We start from the raw sequence: 26,346 nt of genomic DNA, 5'->3' as shown, positions 1-26,346 counted from the left end.
AGCAGCTGTGAACAGAGCTGAGCATAGACATACGGCAAGACCCCCAGCCCATCCTCTCTAGCCCAAGAGAGCATCCTTCCCTGCCACAGTGCATCTACCAGCAGGTGCTGGCACCCGCATCCCAGCCATCCATTTCTGGATCACAGGGGTAAACAAGAGGAGCCCAGCTATGAAACATCAAGCGCAGAAGAGGTATCAATGGGTCTTCCTGAGGGAGGGAACGAAAGCACAAGAGTAGGAGGCAGCTGCCTTCCCGCCACCCCACAAAGGGTGCAGGACAGTGAGAGACAGCATCCTACCCCACCAGGGCTGCATTGCCCTGCAGCACATTGACTGTTGGGAAGAAACCTTCTTCCACCCTTACCCAGGCAACTCCGCCAGCTGAGCAATACTCATCCGGTGATTCACCAAGCCACGCTTACTATTCTGCGTGGGTCGGGACTGCACAGTGCCAAAGCTGGTGGTTGTCTCTGCTGAGCTCTCCCTTCATGACGCGTCTGCTGATGAAAGGCTCGCGGATGTCTTCTTGAATGCTTGCTCCAAACAAGGCCAAATTCAGCATTGGTGCAACTCTACTGAAGTCAACTGAGTTATCGGCACAATATATGCCTCTTCTGTTTAATGAGAGAGATTAGACAAGATTCCTTCACCCATGGAATCCAGGATTTTCTTGTTCTCTTGGCAAATCGTAATGTCTCGGGAGGAGAAAAAAGCAGGGATGCAATTAGGTTCTCTCCCATTTGCCCTTAATCAGCTCTCTGAGGAAACAGAGATTCCCTAAAAAGTTGTTACAAACTCTTGATTATTTCCACAGCTTTCCAAATTAAGAAAAGGGTTGCAAGATGGGCAGGCAGGGCAGCTGACCCCTTCTGAGCTAACACACAGCTATCTGCATCCTGTGCATTAGAGGAGTCACAAGGAAAGAACTGGAAAGGGGCAGACTTGCAGGATCCTACACTAGTTCCCACCACCAGTACTGATATTGGCTCAAAATGGTAAGAAGTGGCTATTCCCCTCATAAGGTAAAGTGGTGGAGAGATACACTGGTCTCACATGTTCAGTAAGGTACATAAAGCACGCAAGACAGACAAAATAGCTCAAGAGACTCTGTTAGACCACAAGATGCCATCTTGAGGAGAGACAAGTAAACTGTTAGATCACTGCTAGGGCTATAAAAGCAGAGCTGGGCTTGGGAAGGCTGGTGTCAGGCTAGCAGGGCTGTGAGGGGCTGGCTGGCTCATAAGACACTACACCCATGGGAGACTGGATTGCAGAGACACCAGCCTGGGACAAGGGAGAGGGGCATTTGTACAAAGATGGGGTCATAAATTACACTGCTTTTCATCTCCACACCTATCTTTAGACCAGAGCACGGATAGCTCCCCTGTGCCCATGGGATGATGCAAAGACCTTGAAGAGTCCCTGCTACTCTAATGAGGAACTAAAGGCGTAGCGTCATGGACACACTCAACCACTCAGCCCTAAAAGCATGAGCAGAGTCACGCGTATACTCATACACACACACACACGCCAGGCTGATCCACGAAAGAAGGTGTTACATTGCTTTGCAATGGTAAGTCCCTGGAGAGGAGCAGCCATTTTTACTAAACAAGGATATATGAATAGTAAATATAAATGTCTTGGTTCAAAGAAACCCACAGATTTGCAACAGGAAAAATACAGCAGCCTCCAGAGGGGGAGAGACCGTTTGAGGGCTAACGAACCTTCTCCTTGAAGAACAGCAGTGACTCAGCTCTACAAGCCAAGAAAAGCAACTACACAAAAATGAGCATTTTGTCCACACAGAAAAGCCTCAGCATGGAGGGTGCAGGAGGCAGCTGTGGCTCATCTCCAGCCTCTGCAAGGAGCATGAAAAAGAGAAGCCAAGCAGACAGCTGTGACTTCCAGCCGTAGTGATGGGTCAGCCTTCACTGCCACAACATCAACCCTCTTCCGGCCACCCTGGAACCATCCCTGGAGCCCTCTGTGCCTCTTGGATCATCATTCCCAGCAGACAGAGCAGCCCCACGGTAAGCCAAACCGCTGCTAGCGCTACCCTTTGCCAAGCATGTTCCTAGCCACACACCATCCACAGATCAGGGAAAACAGTGGTGTATTAGCTTTTCCCAACAGGGCGAGACAATTAAAATGCAAGGAAGATTATTTGATATTATCTTAGCTGGGCATAAAGCATATTGAGAAATCATCTGGCTTTTGTATTCCTGCAAAACAGGACCTGTTTTCCCCTGGCAGGAACTATTAACTGCCTCTGCACAGCTTCTGTTAGAAAGAATGAAAGTCATCCTCCTCGGCTCCGTCAGTGCCCAAATAGACACAAATAGACACTGAGCTTCACCAGGGAAGAGGTGAGGACAAGCCACTCTGCACATCCCTGCAGTCTTCAGGGGCACTTGGTCCCCCCCGAGAGTATCTGGCATTCCTGAAGGATAAGAGCCATGGGCCTGTGTTATAGCATTCCCCCCTGCCCCATATGGGGTCCTGGCACTTAGCAGACACATGGGGACAGCTGGAAATGGTGAAGAAACACTACTGAAGAGTCATCAGGGATCCTACAGCAGAGGCTGATTGAGACAGCCGTGGCCTTGGCTGCTGCATGGTGAGCCCCTTCTGCAAAGATGCAAGCTGCATCTCACCCTACAGTGAAGACAGTAGATCCTTGTGCCACTCTGAGAAGCCACTGCTGGGTGTGCTCTTGTGGCCAGCTGCAGCCCTGCTCCAGCAGCTCAGGTCTCCTCTTTTTCAGCTGACACGCACGTGTGCTGCAAAGCCACTGCAAGGTGGAGACAAAAGACATCTGCTTTCGCTGTCAGTCCCTCGCAGCCCCAGTGCAGTGTACAGCCTTAGAGCAGAGGTCTGCAGCCCCCATCCCTGCTTTTGGCTGCTTTGCTAGTGAGGACCTATCTCTTTGTCTCCCTAACAACATATGCGTGCCCTCTCTGCCACCAATTTCTTCATATCTTCAGTGCCTGGAGAACCTGCAGAACACAGCTTGGTGAGCAAGCACTCAGCAGGTCTCGCAGGGAGACAAAAACCACCTGAGAGTGCTCGAGGAGCAGGTGGGAAGCCAGGCTGGAGGAGGCAGTATGGGACTGCCAGCGCGTGCCCAGGCCCCAGGGCGGCACGTGAGGCAAAGCAGAAGGCCGGCCGTGGCAGCCGGCAGATGTCAGTGATGTTCTGCTGAACGGGACCAGTCCCTGAAGTGGGGTGCTGGCTTCTCCCCAGCATTGCTGCCACCTGCCTCTGGGCACAGCCTCATCCCCCTGCCCCACTGAGCCCTGCTGTCTCTGAGGGCTGGTCTCCAAGCGCCAGGAGTTTCTCTGTGACACTTCCTTGGAGCCCCGATTCTCCATGGTGAGCCAGAGACCAGGATCCACTCTCAAATTCAGACTGGAATGTGCCACACACAGTCATCCTGAGATGTCGACCCCTGTGACATTTTGTTTGATTCAACAAAAATCACACAGTGTGGGCTGAGTTCTGGGAGCGCTTCGATTGTCTGTGGAAGGATTTTCAGACCTCAAAATCTCTGCAGCCATCCTCTCCCCAGGGAGCATCGCACCAGTGAACACAAGGCACAAGCCGCCAACTACCCATGCAAACAACCAGTCTGTGGGGTGCCAGTTATATGCCAAATGCTAACTGTCAGGCAAGCTAAATCTGCAACAGGCAAGCAACACAGCAAACTTCTGCTTGTACAACGAGCGAGCAGGCTGTCCATGGGCATCTGTCACCTCCACTGAAGGTGGAGTCTTCCCTCTCCGCTGCCGAGACCTCACGTCACTAGGTAACTCATGCACAGAGCCTGGACATCCAGGACTCAATATCCATTTCGAGCAAAGCCTCCTTGTTCCAACTTTGGTGCAGCTATAAGAGCCTCCATAAAACAGCACTTGTCTCTCCCACCCTGAGCTAACATGTTTCAGGGAGCAAGGACTGTCTCCTCCTGTGTGCCCAGATGGTACCACCCCCCCAGGAGCCCATCTCTGCTGAGACGCAGGCTGTTACTGTAATGCATGGCAGCGGCAAGCCAACAGCTTGGTCAACATTGTCAGAGAAGCAGTGAGGGAGCTTTGGGTGCAAAGGTCACAGCATCTTGTAGACGTCTGTCAGTACGACCACAGGAGCCCTACGCATGGGCCTTGCAGGTGCTACGAAAGAGTGTGAAGGGGTTATAGCTCCCTCCTTGCATTTCTCCATGAGCAGTTCATCCTCTCTCCCCTGTGGATTCTGTATTTATTAGGACAGAGGCTGCACAGGTCACTTCCAGCCCTACTGCTCTCTCCTCCCCAATCTACATCTGACCTCCCTGTGTCCATCACACAGTGACATTTGACTCTGCATTGTGGCCTCTTCAACAAGCAGCACTGAAGAAGTCAAGCCAAGCTGAGGTTTAGAGAAATGGACTAAAACCAACCACAAAAATTCCAGCATGCTGGTGTATCCCACAGCTTCCTGAGCCCCTCCTTGAACCCAACACTGCTGCGTTAACCCCAGGACAGCTACCAGGCTTGCCAACTGCCCAGATTTCTCCACCGCTGACCTGCTGGGGCAATGTGAGGCCATTTAGTGCATTCACTGCTGGGTGCTCCACAGGACCCAGGTTTCTGCCAGAGCCCTAGAAATACAAATTAAAACGTTACAATTGAAGGGATATTTTGCTATTCCCAAGCTCTAAATGGGACCACATTTCACATCTGTGCACAGTACCCACATACTGCAGCATAAGGCACAAAGCATGGCGATAAGCACAAGATAAAATTTAAGATACCTCTTGAAGTAACACCCTCTCCACTTCTACCACTTGCTGCTCAGTTGTCCCCTTGACCCTGCCATGGACCATCCCACTTCTCCCACTGCCAAGAGTGAGGCCAGAGAGTAGAAACTGCCAGCGAACGAGAAATGACCACATCCAGAAGTAAATCCAGTCCCCAATGGTGCCAGAAGGGCCGCTGGAACAAATAGTGAGAAAAAGGGGAAAGAGGCTGGCCCCTGTCGCAGCAGGGGTATTGGAACAAGCCCATGCCAAAGCATGTCAGACAGGTCAGCAGGGTCTCAAAATCATGAAAGGCAGGGGGCAAAGCGACCACTTCCCCAGGATCTCTGCCAACACGCATGCACTGACGAGAGCTCCCTGCTCCAGCCCCTCTGCCATGGCCTCCGCCCTGTAGCACTTCTAGAGGTGGTGCAAGGGCAAAGCATCCAGCAAACATTTTAGTTAACAGCCTCAGTGGCTCAGAGACAGCACCACCCCAGGAGCCTGGCCCAGGTGTTGAGGCTGGTTTCTAGGCCAGGCTAAGGCAACCCATCCAGCAGGAATGCAAATTTTGCTGTCAGGCTCTTGCTGAGGTTCAGGCAAGAACAAGATAGAGAGCCCGCTATTTCGCTGCGGCCATGGGAAATGTTTGTGAAGCTCGGGGCAATCCAAGCACCCTCACTGGCAGGGAAGAGGGAGGTTGTGCCGCAATGGGACCTGCCAAGGGGTCACACCAATGGGACCAGTTACTGAGAATAGGTGGATCACAGCACTGCTTTGGACAATCCTGGGAGCAGCCCATGTAGACCCTTCTTTCCACCTTCTCCTGCTCCATCCTTGCTCCACCCAGGCCTTCTCCTCGTTAGATGGCTGCAGGGGCTGCCAGGGGTCAGCTTTGCCCGCACAGAGGCCTCCTGCTCAGCCACGCAGAGCCAGCCACATCCCACAGATCTCTGCCATGGTTTCCATGGAGCTGCCAGGGAAGGACAGCAGGAACCCAGCTCTCCTGGCACACAAGAGGGACCAGATGAGAGCAGCAGAGCTAATCCCCTTCGGCAGGTGGCTGGGGCTGGAAATAGCAGCTCTTTCTGCCCCCACCCCCAGACAGCCGCTGGCAATCACTTCGGGGTAACACCTTGCAGGCTGCAAGCGGTACTTGCAGCCCCCCAGAGCCTCCTGGAGGGCAGTTTCTTCCCCTAAACCTGAGTTCTCCTTCCTCAAATCCAACATGCTCAGTGTCAGACAGCCACAGGGCACTTTCCAGTGGCCTTCCTAAAGCTGTAGCACTACAAAACACTGTTGGAAAGGGAACGGCAAATTCAAGCAGGAGGAAGAACAAGGGCTGGGCTCTGAGCTGCGTCCAAGGCCAGGCAACCCTTGACCCTCCCAGCCCAGACGTCCTGTGGGATAATCACTGCCATCCTCTCTGCCCACCCTCCTGTGGCTGCATGGCAGGGATGCTAACATGACATTGCTCCGTCTCCTCCATCAGCTCCACTGGTGAAAGGGCTCATTCTCGTATTTCTGCTGTGCACACAGGAGCCCGGGCTTTGCTTTGGGCTTCTGGAGATTACTCTGATCTGTAGAGGGAGAGACAGAGAGAAACTCAAATTTATGGAAAAACACAAACACTAGGAGAACCACCCCCCTCCCCCCACATCTAAGCCTCTGATTTATATTCAAACTATTTTGACAGGCGTTTTGTCAGGAACGGAGGATACAGCGTTCCCTCTTCTGCAACACGTCTCCTTATGGCAGTTCTAGTAAAATCAGCTACTTGTTCTACTCAGGCTGTGAAACTTTCCACCACCCTGGGAGGTCTGTCTAGCCCTCCTGACCTCTGATTTCCCAGCTGAAACAGTTCTCACTGTTGGAAAAAAGCACCGTTGCCCTCCCCAGCATGCATCAGGCAAGAGCCTGGTTCAAGCATCTCCTCTGCCCTCACCTGTTTGCAGGGACATGGCAGCAGAAGCATCCTCCCAACAGCAGCCTTCTACCTCCCCTCACCTGCTTGCAGCACATACAGCAGCACTACATGGGCAGGAGGCTATTTAAGGCTATCACAGCTATTTTAAGAGGAGGCTGATAAAACACACCTGGTGACAGCAGCACCTTTGCCCTGCTGGGTGCAGAGCCCAGGCCATGCAGCCCTGGGAACAGGGTGTTTGAACCTGGAGATGGTACCAAGCCTTTGGGCACGCTAGACACCAGCAGCTCTGCTCCAAAGCTGCGCGCCCTGGGGACAGTATGAGCCTCGCAGCCGGCTGGCTGTGGGTTTGCATCGGTGGGAGGCATGTGTGTGCAGCAACTGCAAACAGGAGGGTCTGGAAAGGGCTTACCCCAGCAGGGGCAGCAGGTTCGGTTTGCAAAGTTTCCTCCTCTGGCAGGTCCTACTTGCTTTGGCTAAATATTTTAAAGGGGGTCCCCCTAGCCACCAGCATGGCAACGTAGTGGAGATAGGGATTCAAAGGGCAGCAACAGCTTTACAGGCAGAGGTGATAAACAAACATAGAACAACGCCACACCAACATTAACTGACGTGTGGCAACCCGAGTTGGCTGCTAATGCCCTGCTTTGGGCCAGCGATCCCCCTGACCCTTTTGATCCTCTGCTCCTAAGCTTCTCTGTCTTATTCAACTGCAAAGAAAGAGCTCAGGGAAAGAAAGAAAGAAGAAAAAAGCACGCAGAAAAAGAGAGAAAAGATTGGCAAATACCCAGTAATTCGGAGATCAGAGATTCCCTTCAGCTCCACAGAGAGGAAAGGCAGCATGTGAGCTCCCACCGAGAGGCAGCTCTTGGACAGCACGGAGGCCCCCAGCCTCGGTGGCTGGCACGGACCCGCTGACGGGGACAAGGTGCTGGGTCCTGTGTCAGTATGGAGAGGGCAGGCTCCAAGAGAGCCTGGCTCTGCAGGCAGCCCAGCACTTTGCAGCGCTCTCGATTGGAGACGGGTGACACAGCCCCATGTTGCTCTCTCAGGACTGCATTTGTGCAACAGTGACAGCACGTTTTATTGCTAAAGCTGAGAGCGGGTACTACTCCAAAACACACACTCCCTGGAGTAAACCTCCCTCTAAGGACATGGGAGGCAGGGCTGGATAGCTAAAAACTCAGTTTTGGCTCCCTTGCCAAGGGCACTGCCTTAAAGACAAGCAGCTCTCTCAGCCTGTGGGACGTTGCCATCATTGCCGTCCCCAGGCTCCCTCGGCCAGCCACGGCAGGAGCACTTGCCCTCTAGGACCTAGATGAGGTGTCACCAGCCCTTTCCTCCCTGCAGCCAAGACCCAGCTGGAGGGAAAAGCCACCACCCCGGACCAAGGTTTTCCAGCCCTGCTCAGAGAGACCACCAGATCCTTACAGCATTCATGTCCTCATGTTACTCAGAGAGGAAGGACCACAGAGCGAAAAATTTTTCCCACGCCCTCGAGGGTGGGAATTTGGAGGAGACGGAGCCTTGATCCATCACCTCACGACCACCCCGCTGTGCTCGCTGCATCTCTAACGCTGCATGGCCTTTGCCTTCCTGCTGCCAGAGGAGACCTGAGCTGATGAGCAGGGCAGCTCCTCGCAGCAAGGTGAAGCATGGGCCAGGCACCACCACTACCTGAGCACATCGCTCCTGAAGGTCCTGCAGGTCTGAAGCTGAGCTGAGGAAAAAGACAATTTGTAGATGGTAGAGAGGAATTATCTTAGAAAGAAAACCAGGTTGGCTTAGGAAGTCTTTAAACAGCCACTCAGGGCATTGAGCAGCAGTTCAGTGCAGTCAATGGCAGGGGAGAGCGTGCTCCTTGCTAAGCCCCAAAAGCTCTGCTTTTCCTTTCATTTTCCTGTGGGATATAAGCAATGGGAAACACTAAAGACCTGGCTCAGGCAGGCCAGCAGTCAGAGACTGCATTTCTTGACATTGATAGCTGTGCATGGCTGGGGAATGCGAGGGCAACGTACTGCGGCTGTATTCAAGCAGCAGCGGTGAGAGCTCAGTGCCTTGCCAGCCCTGAAGCTCGTGCCCGGAGCCAGGCACCGCTGAGCATGGGGTACCAGAGCCTGTCCATCACTGACGGCTTCTTCCTCCCCAGGCTTCCTACCATTGCTTGGCCTGCACATAACAGCTGGAAGCGATTCCCCCTGCAGAACCAGGTGCCAGCCTGTTGCTTCAGCCTCCTGTGTGCAAACCTGGCTTTGATTATTTCCTGGAGGTTTGTCCTACCTTTGCCCTCCTTCCTCCAGGCAATCAAGCAGAAACTAAAGGAGGCTTGCTCTGGGGCAAGCTGTGTGCAGGCTGCAAACAGCAGCTCCCTGGCCGTCACACTCGGTTTTGCAGCGCAGCACAGACAGCGAGGCCGACTCCGGCGGCGCCGTGCGGCTTGGTGCAGTGCTTTGCCGGCAGCCAGGGGCTGAGCTCACGCAGCAGAGTGCAGGAGACGGTGAATCAGCGCACCGGGGCAGGGAGCAGGGCTGTAACGCCGCCACACACCGCGTTTCGTGAGCTCCGATTTGCACCCCTGGGCTGGGACAGGGGCTGCACAGGTCTGATGCAGGCAGACCTTGTCCATCACTGCTTCTTTCCTCAGGCAGGCTGTTTTGCAGTCACTCAGGGAGACCACAGGAGGGAGACAAGAAGGGGGTCTGGCAAAAGATGCCTATTGTGGCTGAGATGACTTCCCAGCCATTAGCTACTGTTATCAGAGCATCTCTCTAAAGCTCTCCCTAGGGATGGGATTGCTAAATATTGTAGTAAACAGAGCAATGCAGACAAAAGGGAAATTAGCAAAGGGAACCAGACAGGTCGGATTCCTCTTGTCATGCAAACGATGGGCTGCATGTGACAGACAGTCGGAGGCAGGCAAGGGCTCACCCCTCCGCTCCACAACCCACCAGCCTCTGCAGGGACTGGGGGAGGCTCTTCTTTGCCGACGCTCCCGGGGTGTGAGGGCAGCTGCCCTTTCGGAGGAAGGCTGATCTCACTCAGTAACATCCCGTATGGGTATGTTTAAACCCAGTCACTCCCCAGAACCTGAGTATCAGTCAGCGCGAGAAACCACTTGTGTCAAAGCATCAAATCGGTGCTGCTAGCGCAGACTGAAAAGCCATTTGAGGAGAGTCAATGTAGGGAAAAAGATGGATAAAACAAGAATGGCAGCACATGTGACTGATAGTCCCATCTGCCTATTTCACCGTCACGCGTAGGTCTTTCTCCCCGCTAGCACTGCTGAAATGTCACACCTGTGGAAGAACAAGGTGGTCCTTGCCAGTCTGGTGTTGTCATCCTCAAGTTTTCTGAAAACACCATGGAAGACGTGGCCCACAAGGCGCATGCCTTCCTCTGCCCACGCGGATGCTCTCAGCTTGGGGCAGCCATGCACAGGCTCCTACAAGCCCTGAGCAGGCTGAGCCCAGAAACCATCTGGGACATGGCTCACTACTCTCTCCTGGCACCCAATGGGTGTCTGCCAGGTGAGCGCAGGGCAGAGGAGTTCCTGCGGCTCCATCCAACTCCCCCTGGCCAGGCCTCCCTCACCAGCCCCTGTCGTGAGCGTGAGGAAGAGGACACCCTGCACCCAGGCTTGGGGAGAGATTGTCATCTATGCGCTGATCCAATGTGTGTCACAACAGCTGTGTCACATTTTAGGCTATTTAGATCCAGCTGAGGACCACAGTCAGGTGCTCCTGGCTCCTGCAGGCAGACTTGCCACAGTCTGTCTGGTCAAGACAGCTGTCAAATCATCAGCAAGTTGTGAACTGGTCAATGAAAGGGATCAGCTGGTGTTTGCACTGGGGAAGGAGCCCTCTGAGCATGGTTTTGCGAGTTGGTCTCTGCAGCTTGAGCTAGCTCATCCCTTTGGGGGACAAGCAGGGGAGTGGAAACAGGCATCTTTTCACAGACAACAGTTGCAGGATCAGCATCCAGTGCTTTTTGGTAAGAAGGATAAGGCATGATGGATGATGCATTTCTAGCAGGCGCTCCGGACTCTGCCAGCATTTGCCAGTGCCGATCATAGAAATATTGTCCAGTAGTGAAGTATAGAGGAGTGGATGGAACTGGACGGTTTTCTTGGCAATCCCAGTCTGGATTGTGCCATCAATCAGTTCTTCTTCCTTTGGACACGCCAGGGCCAGGCAGGATGTGCTCTGGCGTCCTGATGGTGCTTGTGCAGTTCCTCCACGATCCGACCCTAGCTGGGTTGGGAGATGAGCTTCGGACCAGGTGCCTAACAGTGTGGGTCCCTGCAGATTTGTACAGTGAGGAAGCAGATGAAGAAGCTTTGTCAGAAGATGAAAATTTTCTCTGTGCTCCTAGAAGGGACAGGTTTTCAAATGAACCATGGGTCAGTGTTTCATAAGTGGCTAGTAAACACAGAATTGAACTTTCAAAAGAGCTGAGTCCCAGCATGCTGATCGCTCCTAGAAATCCTCTATTTCAGAACATGAGCATTTTTTAAGCCTCACTTTCACACCAGTTCCTACTGGGATCAACCCACATAGCTACAGGAGAAATAAAGTCCACAGGGCACAAAAGAAACACCCCACACCTCTTCCCTACTGCCACGTTTCTTTACACCAAAGCTCTTCTCATGTCCACCAGGTCTGACTGAGGAAACCCGGTGGAAAACCAGCAGTAAGCCTCTAAACCTCTACCACCTTGAAGTGCTGTCATCGCCATCCTCTCCCCCATTCTTTATCCTGCCCACTGCTGGAAGTACACACCTGGCTTTTTATCTGAGTTCACTGAGCTTTACCTTCTGGTCACTAGATAACGTCTTGCCTTTGCCTATCCTGCTAAAGAGTCATAGCCTTGCAGCCAGCCTGCCCCTGCCCTTGGGACAGCTGCCCCAGCAACACAGAGACCAGCAAGGGGACAGCTTTGCCCAGGTGGGAGCCAGCTTTGCCTCCCCACCTGCACAGCCACTCTCCTGGCAGAGTCAAAAAATAGAGGGGTTTGGTCTCCAGGGCTGCAGAGTGGGCACATTTTGCCAAAAATATCTTCCCTCCATCCCTTTGGAGCAGGCTGTTTTCAAAGGACCATCTCCTGGCAGGGACCTGGGGGAGAGCAGCCTTGCAAAGAGGAACCCCATGGAGAAAGAGCAGCCTCTCTCCCCCTACTTTCCTTCAAGAGCCTTTTCGTGACTCCGACTTGTTTTTCCCCTCAGCTTTCTGCAGGGCACGCATGGGTCTCTGCCCCTAGGCTCTCCACCGCTACCTTCTGCTGGCCACTGCCTCCTCTGGTTTCGGGTACCACAAGGTCTCCCCCCACATTTCTCTCTTTCAGTGCCCAGCTACCATCTGTAAGTGACTGTACTGTCCTGGGGGCAGCTCATCCCCATGGTTTACTCACGCACAGCGCCGCTGACGGCGTTTGTCCTTCCAAGGGTTGGTATCTCCACCAGCTGGGACATGCACGACATCAGAGACATTGAACATGTTGGGGACATGGGGGCTCACACCAAGCCACCGCAACGCCCTGACCCCATGAGCAGTGTGGAGAGCCAAGGCTGTCAATAGCAGATTGGCCGCAACCTCAGGTTTTTCCTTGAGAGGATGGAGTGATTCACAGCTTGTCTAGTCCTAGTCTGTCCCATTGTACCCCTCTGTCTCACACTTATCTGAGTAACTGCTCCCTCCCTACCTGGTCCTTCAGTATTCCCGGAGCTCTTTGTGCTTAGATGCACAGGAGACCAGCTAGCTTTTTAGTGGAAAATCTTAAGATCCCAGCCAGCATCATGCAGAAATGCATCCTGCCTGCACCCATCTGCTCTCACTTCCACCACAAAAAGCAGCTGTAACTATTCCTGCTGCGAGGTGTAAGACAAGGCTTTGCCAAGGGGCAGAGGGGGATTTGCTAATTCACAGCTCCTTTACATAGCTCACACTGATTTCTTAATATGCTTCTAGCTGCTAAAGGAGGTGAGACTTGCTGACGCATCATAATATCACATGCTGAAGGGATAGGAACCTGAGCTGGGACAGGTCTTCAGAAAATTATGCTTGTGTAAATGAAGCCCACACTTTGACCAGTCTTAATCTGGTGAGAAAAACCCTAAAAAGACTTGACTGTACTTTTTTTTTCTTTCTTCTTATTTTGGCCCTAAAATAAATTAGGAATGAAATGATAAGGCCATCTGCAAGCCCATGTCAACATTTCAGAGGCCAAGTGAACCACATGCAAGCTAATCATCTCAGGTCTCTTCAGAGTCAACAGAGAGTGAACAGCAGCTGGTTTGTCCTAAAATACTAGGAGCTGGTTTGTCAGTTGTTTCCTAATGCAGCTGTTTGCAGCACAGGCCAACCCCTCACTTCCTAAAAGTGCCTGTTTCTCCCCAGAACGAACCCTATCAGTAGAGGTGACTCAGGCTGGTGAGGTGAGCTCACACACACTATAGGCTTTGGCCAGCAATTTGGGGCTGGAAACCTGGTGCTGTCATCTAGCCCAAAGGCTGGTACTTGTCAGTGTGCAATCACCCCCCCAGGAAAAAATTGCAGGATAGGGCTAAAAGTCTTCTTGTATTATTTGCAGAGTTTAGCGTAGAATTAAACTGCACCAGAGGACAGCACTCTTGGGCTTTTTACTTCCCTCTGCTCCTCCCCTTCTGGAAAGAGGAACACAGCCTTCACAATGTTCATGAAGCAGATCTGTGAAAATCGATCCGTAAATCACATCATCTATGGCAGATTGCTTCATAAATTGACTGACTGGGTCCCAGGGGAGGGAGCTTGGGAGGGAGCACTTTCACAGATAGTCTTGCTTAGGCAAATAATAGGGCGTCCTTAACCCTTCTCCCTTTCCTTCCCCTCTCCTTAGAGCCCACAGCCACAAATCACCCCTGCAGTGTTCCCACCTACTGACCCAGCCATCCCTACACCAACGCGGCCTCTTATGAGAAGGGGCCTGGCATCCAGAGGGCTTGAAAGCCCTGGTTGGCCAGCTCTGCGCTGGTTGGTAAGCTGGGGGAAGGATAGAGGCTCCTCTCCGCTGCACACCTTGGGAGGAAGATGCTAGCTGGAGAAGGCAAGCAATTAATGCTTTTTGCATGAATTTACAAGGCAAATTTGTGTTGGTTTTTGGCTTATCTGCACAGAAATAGCAAAGGCAAATGCACAGTGGGCTCTTCCCTGCTCTGTGATATTTAACCGGGAGACAGGGAGGCGGGTGTCAAGACAAGGCAAGCCCACGGGAGAGGCAAGGATGACACCAGCTCTGCCCTTCGTTTTTCTCCTTGCCTCCTCTGGGGACTATAAACCCAAAGGTGACACTATCAGCTCCAGAAAAGCTCCTGGAAGACAGTATTACCCGACCTGAACTTCAATGTGCTGAGAGAGGCCAATTTCCAGGCAACCCATGGTTATTTCACCAGCTCACGCGATGAAAATGCAGCTGGCTCTGGTGTGGAAGGCAGCCGCGCGGAGCTGCATCGCAGAGCAGGTGGTGCCAGGAAAGCAGCTGGCAAGAGCAGCAAACAAAAGAAAAGAACGAAAAATAAAGGTGCTGAGCCAGGTCAGGCTGTTCGAGTCCTTCGAGGAGGCCAACCCTTGCAAGCGCATCACCCAGCCCTGGAGGAGTGACCTCGGCCCTCTCGGCCCCAGAGAGGAGCAGTGATTGTGCACGTGCTCGCCCGTGGGAGGGACGCTCGCCCCCGCAGCCCGGCCGGGGAACCGGCAGCGCCGCCAGCCCGCGAGAGCCAGCAGCGCCGCACGGCTCCCACTGTGAATAAGCAGCAGCCCCACTTAAAAGCCCACGCACATCCTTGGCACTGGGAGACCGCGTTTGTACATACGATCGGGGAAATAAAAGGGAAGGGGGAGCGAGAACCACCCACGGCTTCTCCCCTCCCAGCCACTTGAAAAAAAAAAAAAACCTCTCCTCTGCTTGGGAACCACCACAAAGCCTTGCCAATGAGCCAGAGATACGGCCCAGGCCGCCTGGGATGCTCACAGCCACGTCTCTCCTGACGGCACGTGGCAAAGAGCCTCTGCAGCCTTGCAGCTGCAGAGCCCTGTGCCTCCCCCCGCGGCAGGGCTGGCTGCACTGCTCTGCTCGACCCCTCCCCGATTTAAGCCCCCTCTGCAAGGTGTGCACTGCTCAGCTGTGTCCCCATGGAGAACAACCCCCTGCTTGCTCGCGCCTGTACGTCTGGATTTGCACACCTTGCTGGGACAGGAAAAAAGAGGACAAAAGGTTTTGTTCTTTAAAGTTTCCATCCCAGTCCCCCTCTCTTGCCCCTCTCCCCTCCTTGGGTGCTTGGTTTTAACTCCAGTGTCCTCACATCCAGCTTGCCCTTGTTTTCCTGGAGGCTTCAGAGGGCAATGCCTTTTCTCAGCTTGAAGGCATGAGATCACTGAGTCAATATCGAGCTCCTTCTCCCCCAAGGGATCTCCAGGTGTTCGACAAACGAGGTGTTTGGACACCCCAGAAACAGAGCCCCACATCTCCATCACGTCCCCGTCTCCCTCCCCAGCTTCCAAGTCTGGCTGGTGCCTCTGTCGCTGGGGGGGGTCACGCAACTGGCGGGCATCAGCATCCTGCCTTAAAAGTTATTTGGGAAGGCCACGGGAGAAGAGCCAGCTCTCTACGAAGTTCCAGGGGCACCTACCTCCCCTAGGCCTTCGTTTGGCCAGCTTCACAGGAGACAAGCTGGGGGAAACGGGAAGGGAAAGGACTGCTCCCATCCTGAGGCAGCCCCAGCCGGTCCCCGGTCCCCGTCCCGAGAGGCCCTGGAGCACTCACAGCCCCTGTCCGGCTCAGCTGCTGCGTGGGCTCCTCTCCACGTGCTGCGGGGTATCCCAGCCAGACCCTTAGTACCGCAGCTGTAGCCACCTTTAATGCCATCCGGGAAAAAAAAGAAAGAAAACCACACGGATCACTGCAAGGGGTGGAGGGGGGGACCAAAAAACACATTTTGGCAGCTGCATCCCCGAGGCTTTCCTCCCCAGGTGGTGCCGGCCGCGCGCTGGGGCACCTCCGGGAGCAGCTGGGCCACCTACCTCCTGCCACCCTCCCTTAGGGGCACCACGCACCCTCGGAAAACCCCGCGGAAAGGTCTTCTCGCACCCCACCGCCGAGCGAGAGGGGAGGGTGTCAGGCAAAGGGGAGAGGAACGTCGCCTAGGGCCCTACTTCGGCGCTTCGGGGGGGGGGAGCCTCGCCGCAGCTATTCGGCCCTCTCTAAATGGGGAAGAGGCCCCAGCCCTTCCCTCTGCGAGCGGTTTTCTAGCAGGAGCTGTTTCTGGGGTACTTTTGTTCCCGATTTATACCCTGTCTCCCGGAGCTATTATAAGCAGGTACGCGCCGCACTGCCATTGTTATTCAGATGATGTACAGATAATTTTAACCTTTCTGTTCCATTTGTCAAGGGTTTTTTTTTTTTTTTTCCTTTTTCTCTCCAGCCTCAGCGCCTGGCAGGCTCTCAAACAGCAGAGGCTCCCCGTTTGGCAGCACCGATTTCCCTTGCGAGGGTGAAGTGTGGATGGGGAATATCTTCCCCACGGGCCCGGCCACGCTGGAGGACTTGGGGGAAGGCGGTAGAGGCCGATCGGCGCCCTGTTAGGTGCTGCCCAACCCGAAAGAGCCTGGCTTTCCTTCCAGCCCAGCTCTCACTGCGCCCATGCTGGGACCCAGCAGCCTCCAAAGCTCAGCCAGCTCCTCGGCGCCTGCTGCTACCAACGAGGCTGAGCAACCCCTGCCCTTTTCCTAACCCTCTTCCTACGCCCTTCGCGCCTTGGCAAGCATCTAGCGTATCCCCCTTCGGCTTTCCTTCTCTCCCCTCCCAGCCTCCGCTCAGCCCGAAGCGGTTCAGATGAGCACAGCAATTTCCTTGATCCTTTCCCAAAGTGTTTTTTTTGGCACAGCCGCCTCCCCTCCCGCCACTGGTTAAAAAAAAAAGGAGTCCCTCTGAAAAGCCAAAAAAGTACATTTCTCCCCCACGCTCAGCCAGCAGGCTGCAGCCCCTGACTGCCTGAAAACTTTCTGCTTTTCAAACAGCTCTGCAAAAGGGAAAAGACCTGAGTGCAGCATCTTGGCTCGCCGACTTACCTGCACGCTCCGACTCTTGGCATCCACCTCTTGTGGGTGCAGGAGCGGAGGGGCGGCCAGGCCCAGCTCCCGGCTGTTCAAATCCCCCAGACCACCCGGACCCCAGCACGTCTTCGGCACCTTGCGCTTGCACACCGGCGGTCGCTTGCGTTTCTCCAGCAACGCGACGCCATCGCCACGCTCTCGGCTTCCCTCGCTTGCTGAGTGCCGCTATCCGCAGCTCCCCGGGCTCCTGCTCCAGCGCCCGGCTGCCCTCCCCATGCCCTGCAACGCGCACGGCGTGGGCAAAACCCCTCTGCCAAGCAAAGCGAGCCCCTGCGAACCCCTGCCCGGCCGCCCCCAAAGCCCCCTCTGCCGCAGGCATCGCACCCACCCTGGGAAGAAGGGGGGGGGTCCCCTTCCCCTCGGAGGCACTGGTACCTCCGGGCCACGTTCCCGGGGACCGCGGCGCGGGGAGAGCCAACAAGACGGCGCCCACGGCGCTTCTGTACAACAAGGTTTTATTTTTCTTTCCTTTTGACAAAAAACCATTGAAGTTGTACATGGCCGTCAGTCAGTTTTGTCCCCCCCCAGCTCGGGTCCCGACGAGCACGTCAGGTTACAAGCACGTCCAGCAGCCGGCGGGCGGCGCGGAGCCCGCGTCCGACGCTCCACCGGAGCGAGCCGAAAGCAGAGCATCTCCTCCCTGCTCGGCTCCCGGTGCCCGGGGCCCGTCGCCGGAGCCAGGAGCCTCCTCATCGAGGTGGGGGGCTCAGCCCCAGCAGCCGGCCTGCCTTTCCAGGGCTCCGGCCCAGGGCAAACGGCAGGAGAGCGGCGGCTCTTCGGCTCCCACCCTCCCGCTTGCCTGGCCGCCAGCTTGAGTGCCGGTCGCCAGCACCAAACTGGGAACCAGTTGCACGGGACCGGTGAAATTTGTGCCTGGCCAGCGGTTTGTCCCAGAGCGCCAGGCCCATAAGCAGCGGCTGAAACGCAACCCCGTTTCCTCCTCCCGCGGCGGCCGACCGCAGCCAACCACCTCCGCGAAATCCCCGCGTCCCGCAGAGCCATCACCCGGCAGGGATACGCGTTGTCACCCAGCACGCCGGAGCAGGCGGAAAATCAGCCCCCCAGGGCCCCCCAGGGTGCCTGGGAGCTGAAGTCCCCCCGGGGTGGACGTGCCTTCTCCGTTGGCAGCGGCCCGACCGCAGGCGGAGGTCTTAGCAGCAGGATCCATCCCCTTGGTGTCTCTGAGGGGCAGGAAAGGTCTCTAGGGCCAAAAAGCCTCTTAGGCCACGGAAGAGATATTGCACAGCAGCAAAACGAGTCGAGCGACTTAAAAAAGAGAGATGCAGGCTGCAACAGCGCCTCGGAGCTGCGTTTTCTCCCCTCTTCTCCTTAGTCCTCCTGGGGGTTGTTTTTGGCTTTACAGGCTTGCTTTGGAGGTGCCGCCCTGTCCCCGCAGGTCCCTGGCCTGCCCTCCCGCCTCCAGGCGCGGGAGCAGGACCGCCGGGTCCTGCAAGGTTGACAGGGTCAGGCCGTTTTCAGGGGCTCGCCAGGCAAAAAAGGGGCTCCCCGCCCCGAGGTGGTTCTCCCTTCCTACACGCGGTTTCCGTACGTCAGTAAAACACAGATGCTACAGGGAGAGCAGCCGAGGTGCAGCTCAGGCTCCACGCTACCGCGTTTGCCTCGCGGCCCTCGGCCGGTTTTCGGCGCGAGGCGAGCGAGGACGGCGCGAGGCGGCGAGCAGCCGGCTGGGGAGCAGCTCGGGAGGGCGGCCGGCCACCTTTCCGCCGGCTCGCGGCCCCGGGCAGCGCCTGGCCCCTTGCCCGACCGGCGCTTGAGCCCAGTCACCTGGCAGGAAGGGGGGGGGGGGGGGCTGCGGCCGCACAGAGACCTCCCAGCAACGGCGCGGGTGCAAATGCTTCGCTAGCTCCCTCGTACCCCGCACCGACCCCAAAAACGCGGTCAGGCTCCGAATCTGCTCCAGTGATGGGACCTTCACCCCCCATCTCAGCCAGCACGTCACAGCCCGCTGCTGGGAGCCGGTCCCTCCCAGTACAGCCCGACGCACCGGATGCCAACTCTGCACCACCGCTGCTCCCAACCAGTCCCACTAAAAGCCTGGAAACCCACTACGTAACCCCAAATCCCTTCTGAGCCCCCATACGGGCGGACTGTCACGCCAGTGCCGAAAGAAGCCAGCTTTCTTTGACGAGATTTGCTAAGAAATACCGCAAAGCATCGCTGCACGCTACTCGCTGGCCCTGTTCCGGGTCGCAGGAGAGCAAAAGCCCAAAGCTTTAAATCCACACGACCCCCTCCCTCCCCTCCCTGCCGCCTTCTGCCCGTCTTTGAGGGCCTCCCTCCCACCCAGCAAGCACAGACACAAAAAGCCGCCTCCTCACCTACCCTCAGGTTGTTACTCAGAGCACAGCTTATTGTCAGACACCTCTCTGCATTTAGAAGTAGACGACGCAGCCTCCTTATTTTTAGCACCTACGGCATCTCCGCCTCCCCCAGCCTGCAACGCTCCCCCCCCCCCCACACACCCCAAATCCCATCCCAGGGCCTCCACATGGTCCCACACCATCCATCGAGCCTGTCTGCACCAAACTCGCGCCGAGCACCCGCACGAGCCCGGCTCCCAGCAGCCTGGGCTCGAAAGCGCAAACGGCGTCCTGACAGCTGGAAGGCAGGAGGCACCGTCCAGGCCACCAGCCAGCACCAGGGACCTTCCCTGCAGCTGCACAGGGCACGGCTTGCCCTGAAACACGGGACGGGGAGCACAGAGGCTGCGTAAGGGCAGCGTGGAGAGGGTGCCCTGGGGACTTCTGTATCTTTTGGCAGATAAAAGCCTCTGTCGAGAGAGAAAGTGAAGAGCTAGTGCGGGGGGTTGCAGGGATGTGGGTCTGTCAGCCAGCAGGAGAGCAGAGGCACCACCACCAGCCGGGAGGGACGTTTCAAGACAGCAAGAGGTTTTGGCCCATAGAAGAAACTTGTTTTTTGGATGAGGAGAGAATAATTTGGCCGTTAGAAAAGGGACATTCGGTTCCTGACTAAACCCAGGAACTGGGCAGCTTTTAGAAATGGTAGGATTCGTTTCCTGCAAAGCAGAGCTGCTTTTGAGGAGCTCAGCAAGCAACGGGGGGGGGGGGGCAGCAGCTGAGCTGCACCGGCAGGATCAGGGCAGATCGTGCCCTTCGCATCTTTTAGTTGGGAGAAGTTGGTTATCTGGGGGGTGGGATACGCTAAAGCATTGCTTGGCCAGAGCTCCTGTTCGGCTGGCCAGAGGGCTTGGAGACAGCCAGGAGGAAAGGGACCACGACAACCCTCAGCAGAGCAAAGCAGCCGGGGCGAGAAGGGCAGGGACAAGGGCTGCATTGGCCCCCTGTGCAGGGTGCAAGCAGGCTGAAGGCCATCTCCCTTCTCTGCACCTGGACACGCACCGTCCAGCTACCCCGACCCAACCCGCCGCTGTCTTGACCTCCAGCCCCCAGAGCGAGTCCTTCCCCGCGGCACCAAAGAGCACCACGCTCCCCAGCTCCACAGGACCACACTCGGGCTCACAACACCCAAAACTCACTGCATGCCCGGCAGAAACACCGCTGATCTCTACGGCGAGAGCCCAACAGCCACAAGTCCGCTCACATCTCCCCGTCCTGGCAGCCAAAGTACCGCAGCCACAGCCGAGTGCGTGTGCAGAGGGGAGAATTAGAGCTGGCAGCATGTAATTACCAGATTAATTAATGACAGGAGCTGGAAGTCGGCCCTTCCAACGTTTGCACGTTATGTAGCACTACCAGCCAGCTCGACCTCAGGAACGGCGGCTCGGCTCTTACAGCCCTGCGCTCTGCAAGCAGGCACAGCCACCTCTGCCCCGAGCCGGCAGCCCGAGCCCCGGCCCCGGGGCACCCCGCAGCCCATCCTGCCCCAACCCCGGGGGGACACCGTGCTCCTCGTGCCGGTGTGCCTGGGGGGCACAGAGCCAGCCGGGGGCCGGGTGCTCCTTGGCCCGCGTGGAAGGGGCGTAGCCACGGCACGGGGCACACACCGTCCACACCAACCCCAACCGCCTTGGAGGCTCGAGGCGAGCCAGCCGGCGCGTCCAGGCGCAGCAGGACAGCCCCTCTCCTGGCTGCAAGGGCGCCCGTAGCCGCCCGAGCGCCCGCTCCCTGCCCGCGGGCTGCGCTCCCCTCCGCTTGCCCCGCGCCAGGGCCAAAGGGTTGGCAGACGGCAGCAAACCCCTCAGCCCCCTGCCCGCCCCGGGGAGAGGGCAGCAGCAAAGGCTGCAGGGGAAACTGAGGCAGGGCGGCTGCCGCAGCTGGGCTGGGACAGCACCTGCGCCGGCTGCAGCTTTGCCATCGCGGCACAGCAGGGAGAGAGAGAGAGAGAGGCTCGCGCAAAGTGAGCCGTACCCACGAGGGACCGGGAAACAGCCCTGCCCTCGTCCCTTAGGCTCCCCGCTCGCTGCCCAGCGGCACGGCACGGCCAGCAGAAGCCGGGCCTGAAGGCAACGCGGTGACACTGTCGCACCTTGCTGCAGCCCGCTCTGACCCAGCCAACGCAGTTACCGCGGCTGCACATAGCCGAGACGGGGGCAAGAGGGTAAGGGGAAATTTCTACTTCTGTTTCACAGCGACTGCTTTCCAGCAATCCCCCAGAGCGCGAGAGCTGGTCCTGCCCCCACCGAGAGGGTGACAGGTAGTAAAAACTCCCCCAGGCCGGGGTAACGGCTGGCTGGGGGCTTCCCAGGGCAAAGGCAGCTCTGGGCAGCTTCATGTGTCAGATGACTAAAACAATCCCATGTATGTGTATATCTTTATATATACAGCATATAAATATATATACACACACATACTGTATATACACACACACGCACACCTAGAGTTCCCGGTATATAAATAAATATATGTCGGTGTGAGATGGGATACATTCAGCAGCGCTGAGCCCCCCCCTCCCTGTTCCCAGCTCTCCTACCTGCATCCCACACCCCCAGTACAAACCAGTCGGCTTTGTTTTTTCCCCTCCCGGCAGGCACGGCTGCTCCTACCTGCCCACCAGACCCCCGACCCGTCTGCAGCCCACCTTAAAAGCTCGCCCTTCTTCCCGTCCGGCGTGAGACCCTCCGGGAAGGAAACTCAAAGCCACAGGCAACACGAACCCGAGCGACAGAGCAAAGGAGGCCCTGGATACCCCCTCGCAGAGACTCTCGAGGAGCGCAAAGCCATCGTTACAACTGTTCCTGGGGGTCCTGCGTCAGCCTGCGCGGGGCGCCCCGAGGGGCAGCGAGCGGGGAGAGGGGCCGTGGCCGTGGGGCTGTCGCCTGCCCTGCCAGCGCGTGCACCCGGCTGGGCAGCTGGCCGCTCCGCCTTCAATCAAATGCTTCTCTGTGCAGAAAAAAAAAAGTGATAGTAATAAATGAAAGTCGACAGATTTTAATTTTTTTTTTTTGCACAAAGACTTTTTTTTTTTCCGTTCCGGTTGTTGGGGGGTTTTTTTCTTTTTTTTTTTTTTTCCATTTCCCCTGCATTTGATTTTGGTTCTGTTTCATTCCCAGGCGTGGCGAAGAGCATGCATTGGAGAGGGCAGGGCGGAGGGGGCTAAGGAGAGGGCAGCTTCTAGCACTTATCGTCTTCCTCGGTGTCACTGAGCACGTCGATGCTGGCCCCGCACATCACGCCCTGCCCTGCCCCTCGCCTCCTCCGCCGGTAGTGCCCGTTGGGCATCTGCCAGCTGTGCCGCAGTGGCGGCGCCGAGCCGATGGTGTTGGAGCGGCCGAGGCTGGTGGCGACGGCCGCTTCGAAGGTGAGCGTCTCCTCCTCCCCGCAGTCCGAGGCGTGCGAGTCGTCGTGCAGGGCCAGGTAGGGCTCCGAGATGTAGCGCTGCGGGGTGGATTGCCGGCTCTGCTTCCCCTGCGGGGAGCTGGAAGACTCGGTCAGGCAGGCGGCGGTGGGCTCCAGGGCCTTGGAGAGCAGCGGGGACCCCCCCTCGCTCTCCTCGGGGGGCGGCGAGGCGTCTCCAGCGTGCCGCAGCATGGAGGCGTAGGAGAGGAGGGGACGTGGCTTGGGGGGCACCGGCGGGAGCTGGCGGCGGCCTCTCCGGGGGGTGCTGGTGTCCGAGATGGAGGGGATGGAGCTTTCGCTCAAGGAGCCCGTTCCCTGCAACGGCACCGAGACAGAGGCCGCAAACTCAATGTAGGAAGAGTTGCCAACTGCTCTTTAGCTGCTGGTCACTCTACAGGCAGCTTTCTAAGGACGGATCGTCTTCGTGGGCTTGAACCATGCTCAAGCACTTCCATGCCCAGGTTTCTGTAGCTGTGATGCCTTGACCTTGGCTCAGAGCAGTCCCCACGGTGGTGGGACCAGCCTGAGGCTGCAGGATCAGCTAGAGACCGGCCCGTTTCCTGAAACGCACTGCGGGCTGCCCCAAGCGCTCGCAAGGCACCAGCGCTCCGCTCAGCCCTGCAGGGGACGCGGCCGGGGGTGCCGTAGCAAGGAGAGACAGTGGGAGCTCCCAAGGTTTGGGTTTATCTCCCTGGCTTTGGCAGGAAGCTTTTCCTAAACCTTCTTTTGCACTCAGACAGGGGTCTGTCAGGCACCCGGGCTCCCGCAGTACCTACCTGCCTGTTGGGTGTCTGAGACCTGCCCTCGCTGGGTGACCGGGACTCGCGCCGCCTCTCCGGAGATTCATCATGCGCCTGGGGACTCCTCTCCTCTGAGTTGCAGCGGGAGATGTCCGGGGACAGCAAGTGCTTGCGCTCTTTGGATCGTCCCCGCTCCCTGCCACCTGAGCGATGGCCGTCAGACCTGTGGCCTGCAGAAAACCCAGGTCAGGCCCTGCAACCACCTCCCCAGAAACAGGGGCGAGGGGGAGACAAGGCTTTGCTCATTCTCTGCGCTGGCGTGGGACCACCAGCAGAGCACCACAGGCCTGTGCAATGCATGGCCTCCGGGCAGCTTGGAGCCAGGTGCCAAAATAACCTCTTGCCCACCTGCCTCGTCCTTGTCCCACTCACCTGAGTCGGCGTTGAGGCGTCGGGCGGAGAGCTGGAGCGAGGAGTGATAGCTGCGCCGGCGGGACTTGTAGGTGTTCTCACTGCTCCGCTCCATGGAGAACTCGTCCAGCCAGGAGCTGTTGGTGCGCTTGTCCCGGATGGTGGAAAACGATCGCCGCATGGAACTAGTGTCCGTGACCACCTGCAAGCAGACCCCGGGGCCGGCCGGGGCAGGGGCGTTAGCAGCAGGGCACGGGGGCTCGGAGGTGCTTCTCTGCAGCAGGGCGGTCGAGCAGTTACCAATTCACCCGCGATCACTGTCACACCGGCCACTGGGTTAGCTCGTTAGTACAACGGGGAGATGTGGGGGGGGTATGGGGACCTGACATAGCCTCCCCAAACAATCCGGGCACAAACGAGGGGCAGGAGATTGCGACGGGAGGAAAGGAGGAGCCACGATGTGTTTTGGCTTTTGTACTTACAGGCTTCCCTGCCCCAATTAACTGCTAATTGTGCTCTGACAGCAAAGTGAACCACCTCACTTCAAGCCAAGGCACTGAGTTTTACAGCAAGACAGCAGCAGACAGCACTCAGCAAGGAGACAACGGGATATGTAAGACCATGTCCCCAGAGCTATCTCAGCATCACTCCCTACTTTGAAAACTGTTTCTCAGAAGAAATCATTAAGAGAGGGAGGAGAGGGCCCTGGTTCCTCCAGCACCTGAAGCAACTCGCTTGTGTTTATTTTCCCAGTTACTTTTCCAGACTGCTCCCTGGACCCCTTTATTCCTGAGCTGCCTTCATCCTCCATTGCTCTATGACCCCCTTCGCTTGCCTCTCCCCTGTATTAATTCCCTCTTTCCTTGCTCTCACTGTTGTTTTATCATCCCATCAATCCTTCCCTCTCCTCTTCATCTCCATTCTTCTCCCTCCTGCCTTCTCCCCTTCCCTAACCTCCCTTGTGTCCTCAAATGTTTTGTGCGCGTCACCTCCTTATATATTATCTTTTGCTTTATTTTAGCAGCTGTTTCCCTCGTGAGCCTTGGGGTCATTCTCTCCTCCTTCTTTCCTGTCTCTCCCTCCCTGCCTCCTCATGCTCTATCCCTTCTGCTCTCATCCCCTTTTTCTGATCATCTCCCCCATTGCTGAATGGTCAACAAAGTCCACGTGGAAACGCTTCCCTTCCTCTTCATACTCCTCCAAAGTGCCACTGCAGACAGACAACGCAATGTTGCACCAGCGCAGATGTAAGAGCCTGGTGCTTGCACCACCACTGCTATGAAAAAAGAGTCCCTGAGACTTCACAGCAAAAGGTTGCAAAACCAGACTGCACGAAAGCTTTTGTGTCTTGGTCAGAGCTGAATACAGACAGAACAACAGAGAAACCAGGCAGACAGACAAGGAGGTGAAATGCGGCCTCTTTTCCCCTGCGCACACTGTCCAGGGGCACAGGCAGGGACGTGCATGTTGGGACAACAGAAAAGGAAATAAAAGGCACTTTATCAGCCGGGAGATCATCTTACAGCTGGGCAGGGACTCTTCAAACCTGCCTCTGCAGCAAGGACTGATGAACCCAGCCAGTGCCCAGGGCTAGAAGAAAGGAGGAGTGTCCCACAGCGTGGGGAACCACACAGCAACATCCCAGCAGGGCCCTGCTCCACCAGGGACCTCCTGCGTGAGCCAGACAATTCCCTTAGCTGCTCTTTGCTGCCGTCCCCACTGTAGAGGGGGACGGCAGCTCTCTCCTCCTTGCGAAGCAACCCAAAGATGGAGATGCTCTGATAGCAGGGCAACGGGGATCCAGGGGGCTTGGAGGACGTTCTCAGCGCGGAGAGAAGCACCAGTGTTACCTGGTAGACTCTGCTTGGACTCGGCATCCTTGGGGGCTTTCCTTGGTTTTACCTGGGGATCCACAGTGAGACGAGGCATGGAGGAAGCCCTCCCAGATACAGCGTGGTCCTGAGTGTCCACGGGAAGGTAGTTGCCGCGGTTAGAGGGCTGCACTCTTTGAAACTCCCTAACCTCTGGCTCCTGGAAACAAAGACACAGCCAAGCTCTTGGGATTGGATTGGAGCAGGACAGCACGCTGCTTCTGCCAGTGTCTGCAGGGGACAGCCCAGGTCTCTCACAGCTTGGCAACCGGGGGCAGATTTTAAGTTGGCCAAAAAGTAACTCTAAGAAATATTATTAATCATTTTGTAACTGAAAAATAATTTCCATTTCACAATCCTTCGCAGGTGAGCCCAGAAATGGAGTTTCAGGCTCTTGTCCACCTGATCTTCAACTCATCTTGCACTGTTTTCTTTCAACAATGCTACTGAAAACCCTACCTGGATTTCGGCAAACCCACAAAGGCCTAGGCTCTAACTCCTTCTCTTTTTTCCAGAATGGGATCACATGGGATTTTATCTGAACCTGCTTTCAAGGCTTTCTGGCCACATTGCAATTAAAAGAAAGAACGCCAACTGTGGCATCTCTGTGTTTTGGTTAATTCCCAACCGTGAAGGACTCTTTCGATCTGCTACAGCAAGCAATGCCAAAGAACTACAGAAGTTAGCAGAGAGTGGCATCAGAC

At 56.3% G+C, this 26,346-nt stretch overlaps 1 protein-coding gene and 1 long non-coding RNA gene across 14 annotated transcripts in view; one reads left to right on the top strand and one right to left on the bottom strand.

The window, feature by feature from the left end:
• The first annotated feature begins 1,645 nt into the window (after positions 1-1,645).
• Positions 1,646-20,396, top strand: LOC138067964 (uncharacterized). The gene is made up of 2 exons (XR_011142414.1): positions 1,646-2,030; positions 16,153-20,396. It is a non-coding gene; the product is annotated as an uncharacterized lncRNA (long non-coding RNA).
• CACNA1E (calcium voltage-gated channel subunit alpha1 E) overlaps positions 17,278-26,346 on the bottom strand; it is a 173,762-nt gene continuing 164,693 nt past the window's right edge. For 10 of the 13 annotated variants that reach the window (XM_068951817.1, XM_068951818.1, XM_068951822.1 and 7 more), the window contains 4 exons: positions 25,674-25,802; positions 23,793-23,973; positions 23,397-23,590; positions 17,278-22,935 (listed from right to left, as the gene is read on the bottom strand). In XM_068951817.1, coding sequence (XP_068807918.1) covers positions 22,396-22,935; positions 23,397-23,590; positions 23,793-23,973; positions 25,674-25,802 — 1,044 coding nt within the window. In that variant the 3' untranslated portion in view covers positions 17,278-22,395. The remainder of the gene's footprint in view (positions 22,936-23,396; positions 23,591-23,792; positions 23,974-25,673; positions 25,803-26,346) is intronic. The other 3 variants (XM_068951826.1, XM_068951824.1, XM_068951825.1) reach the window with 1 other exon arrangement.

Source organism: Struthio camelus, chromosome 8, assembly GCF_040807025.1.
Source record: "Struthio camelus isolate bStrCam1 chromosome 8, bStrCam1.hap1, whole genome shotgun sequence".
In the NCBI taxonomy this organism is placed as follows: Eukaryota; Metazoa; Chordata; class Aves; order Struthioniformes; family Struthionidae; genus Struthio; species Struthio camelus.
Note: the sequence above shows the minus strand (reverse complement) of the source record. Positions and strands in the feature narration are given on the sequence as shown.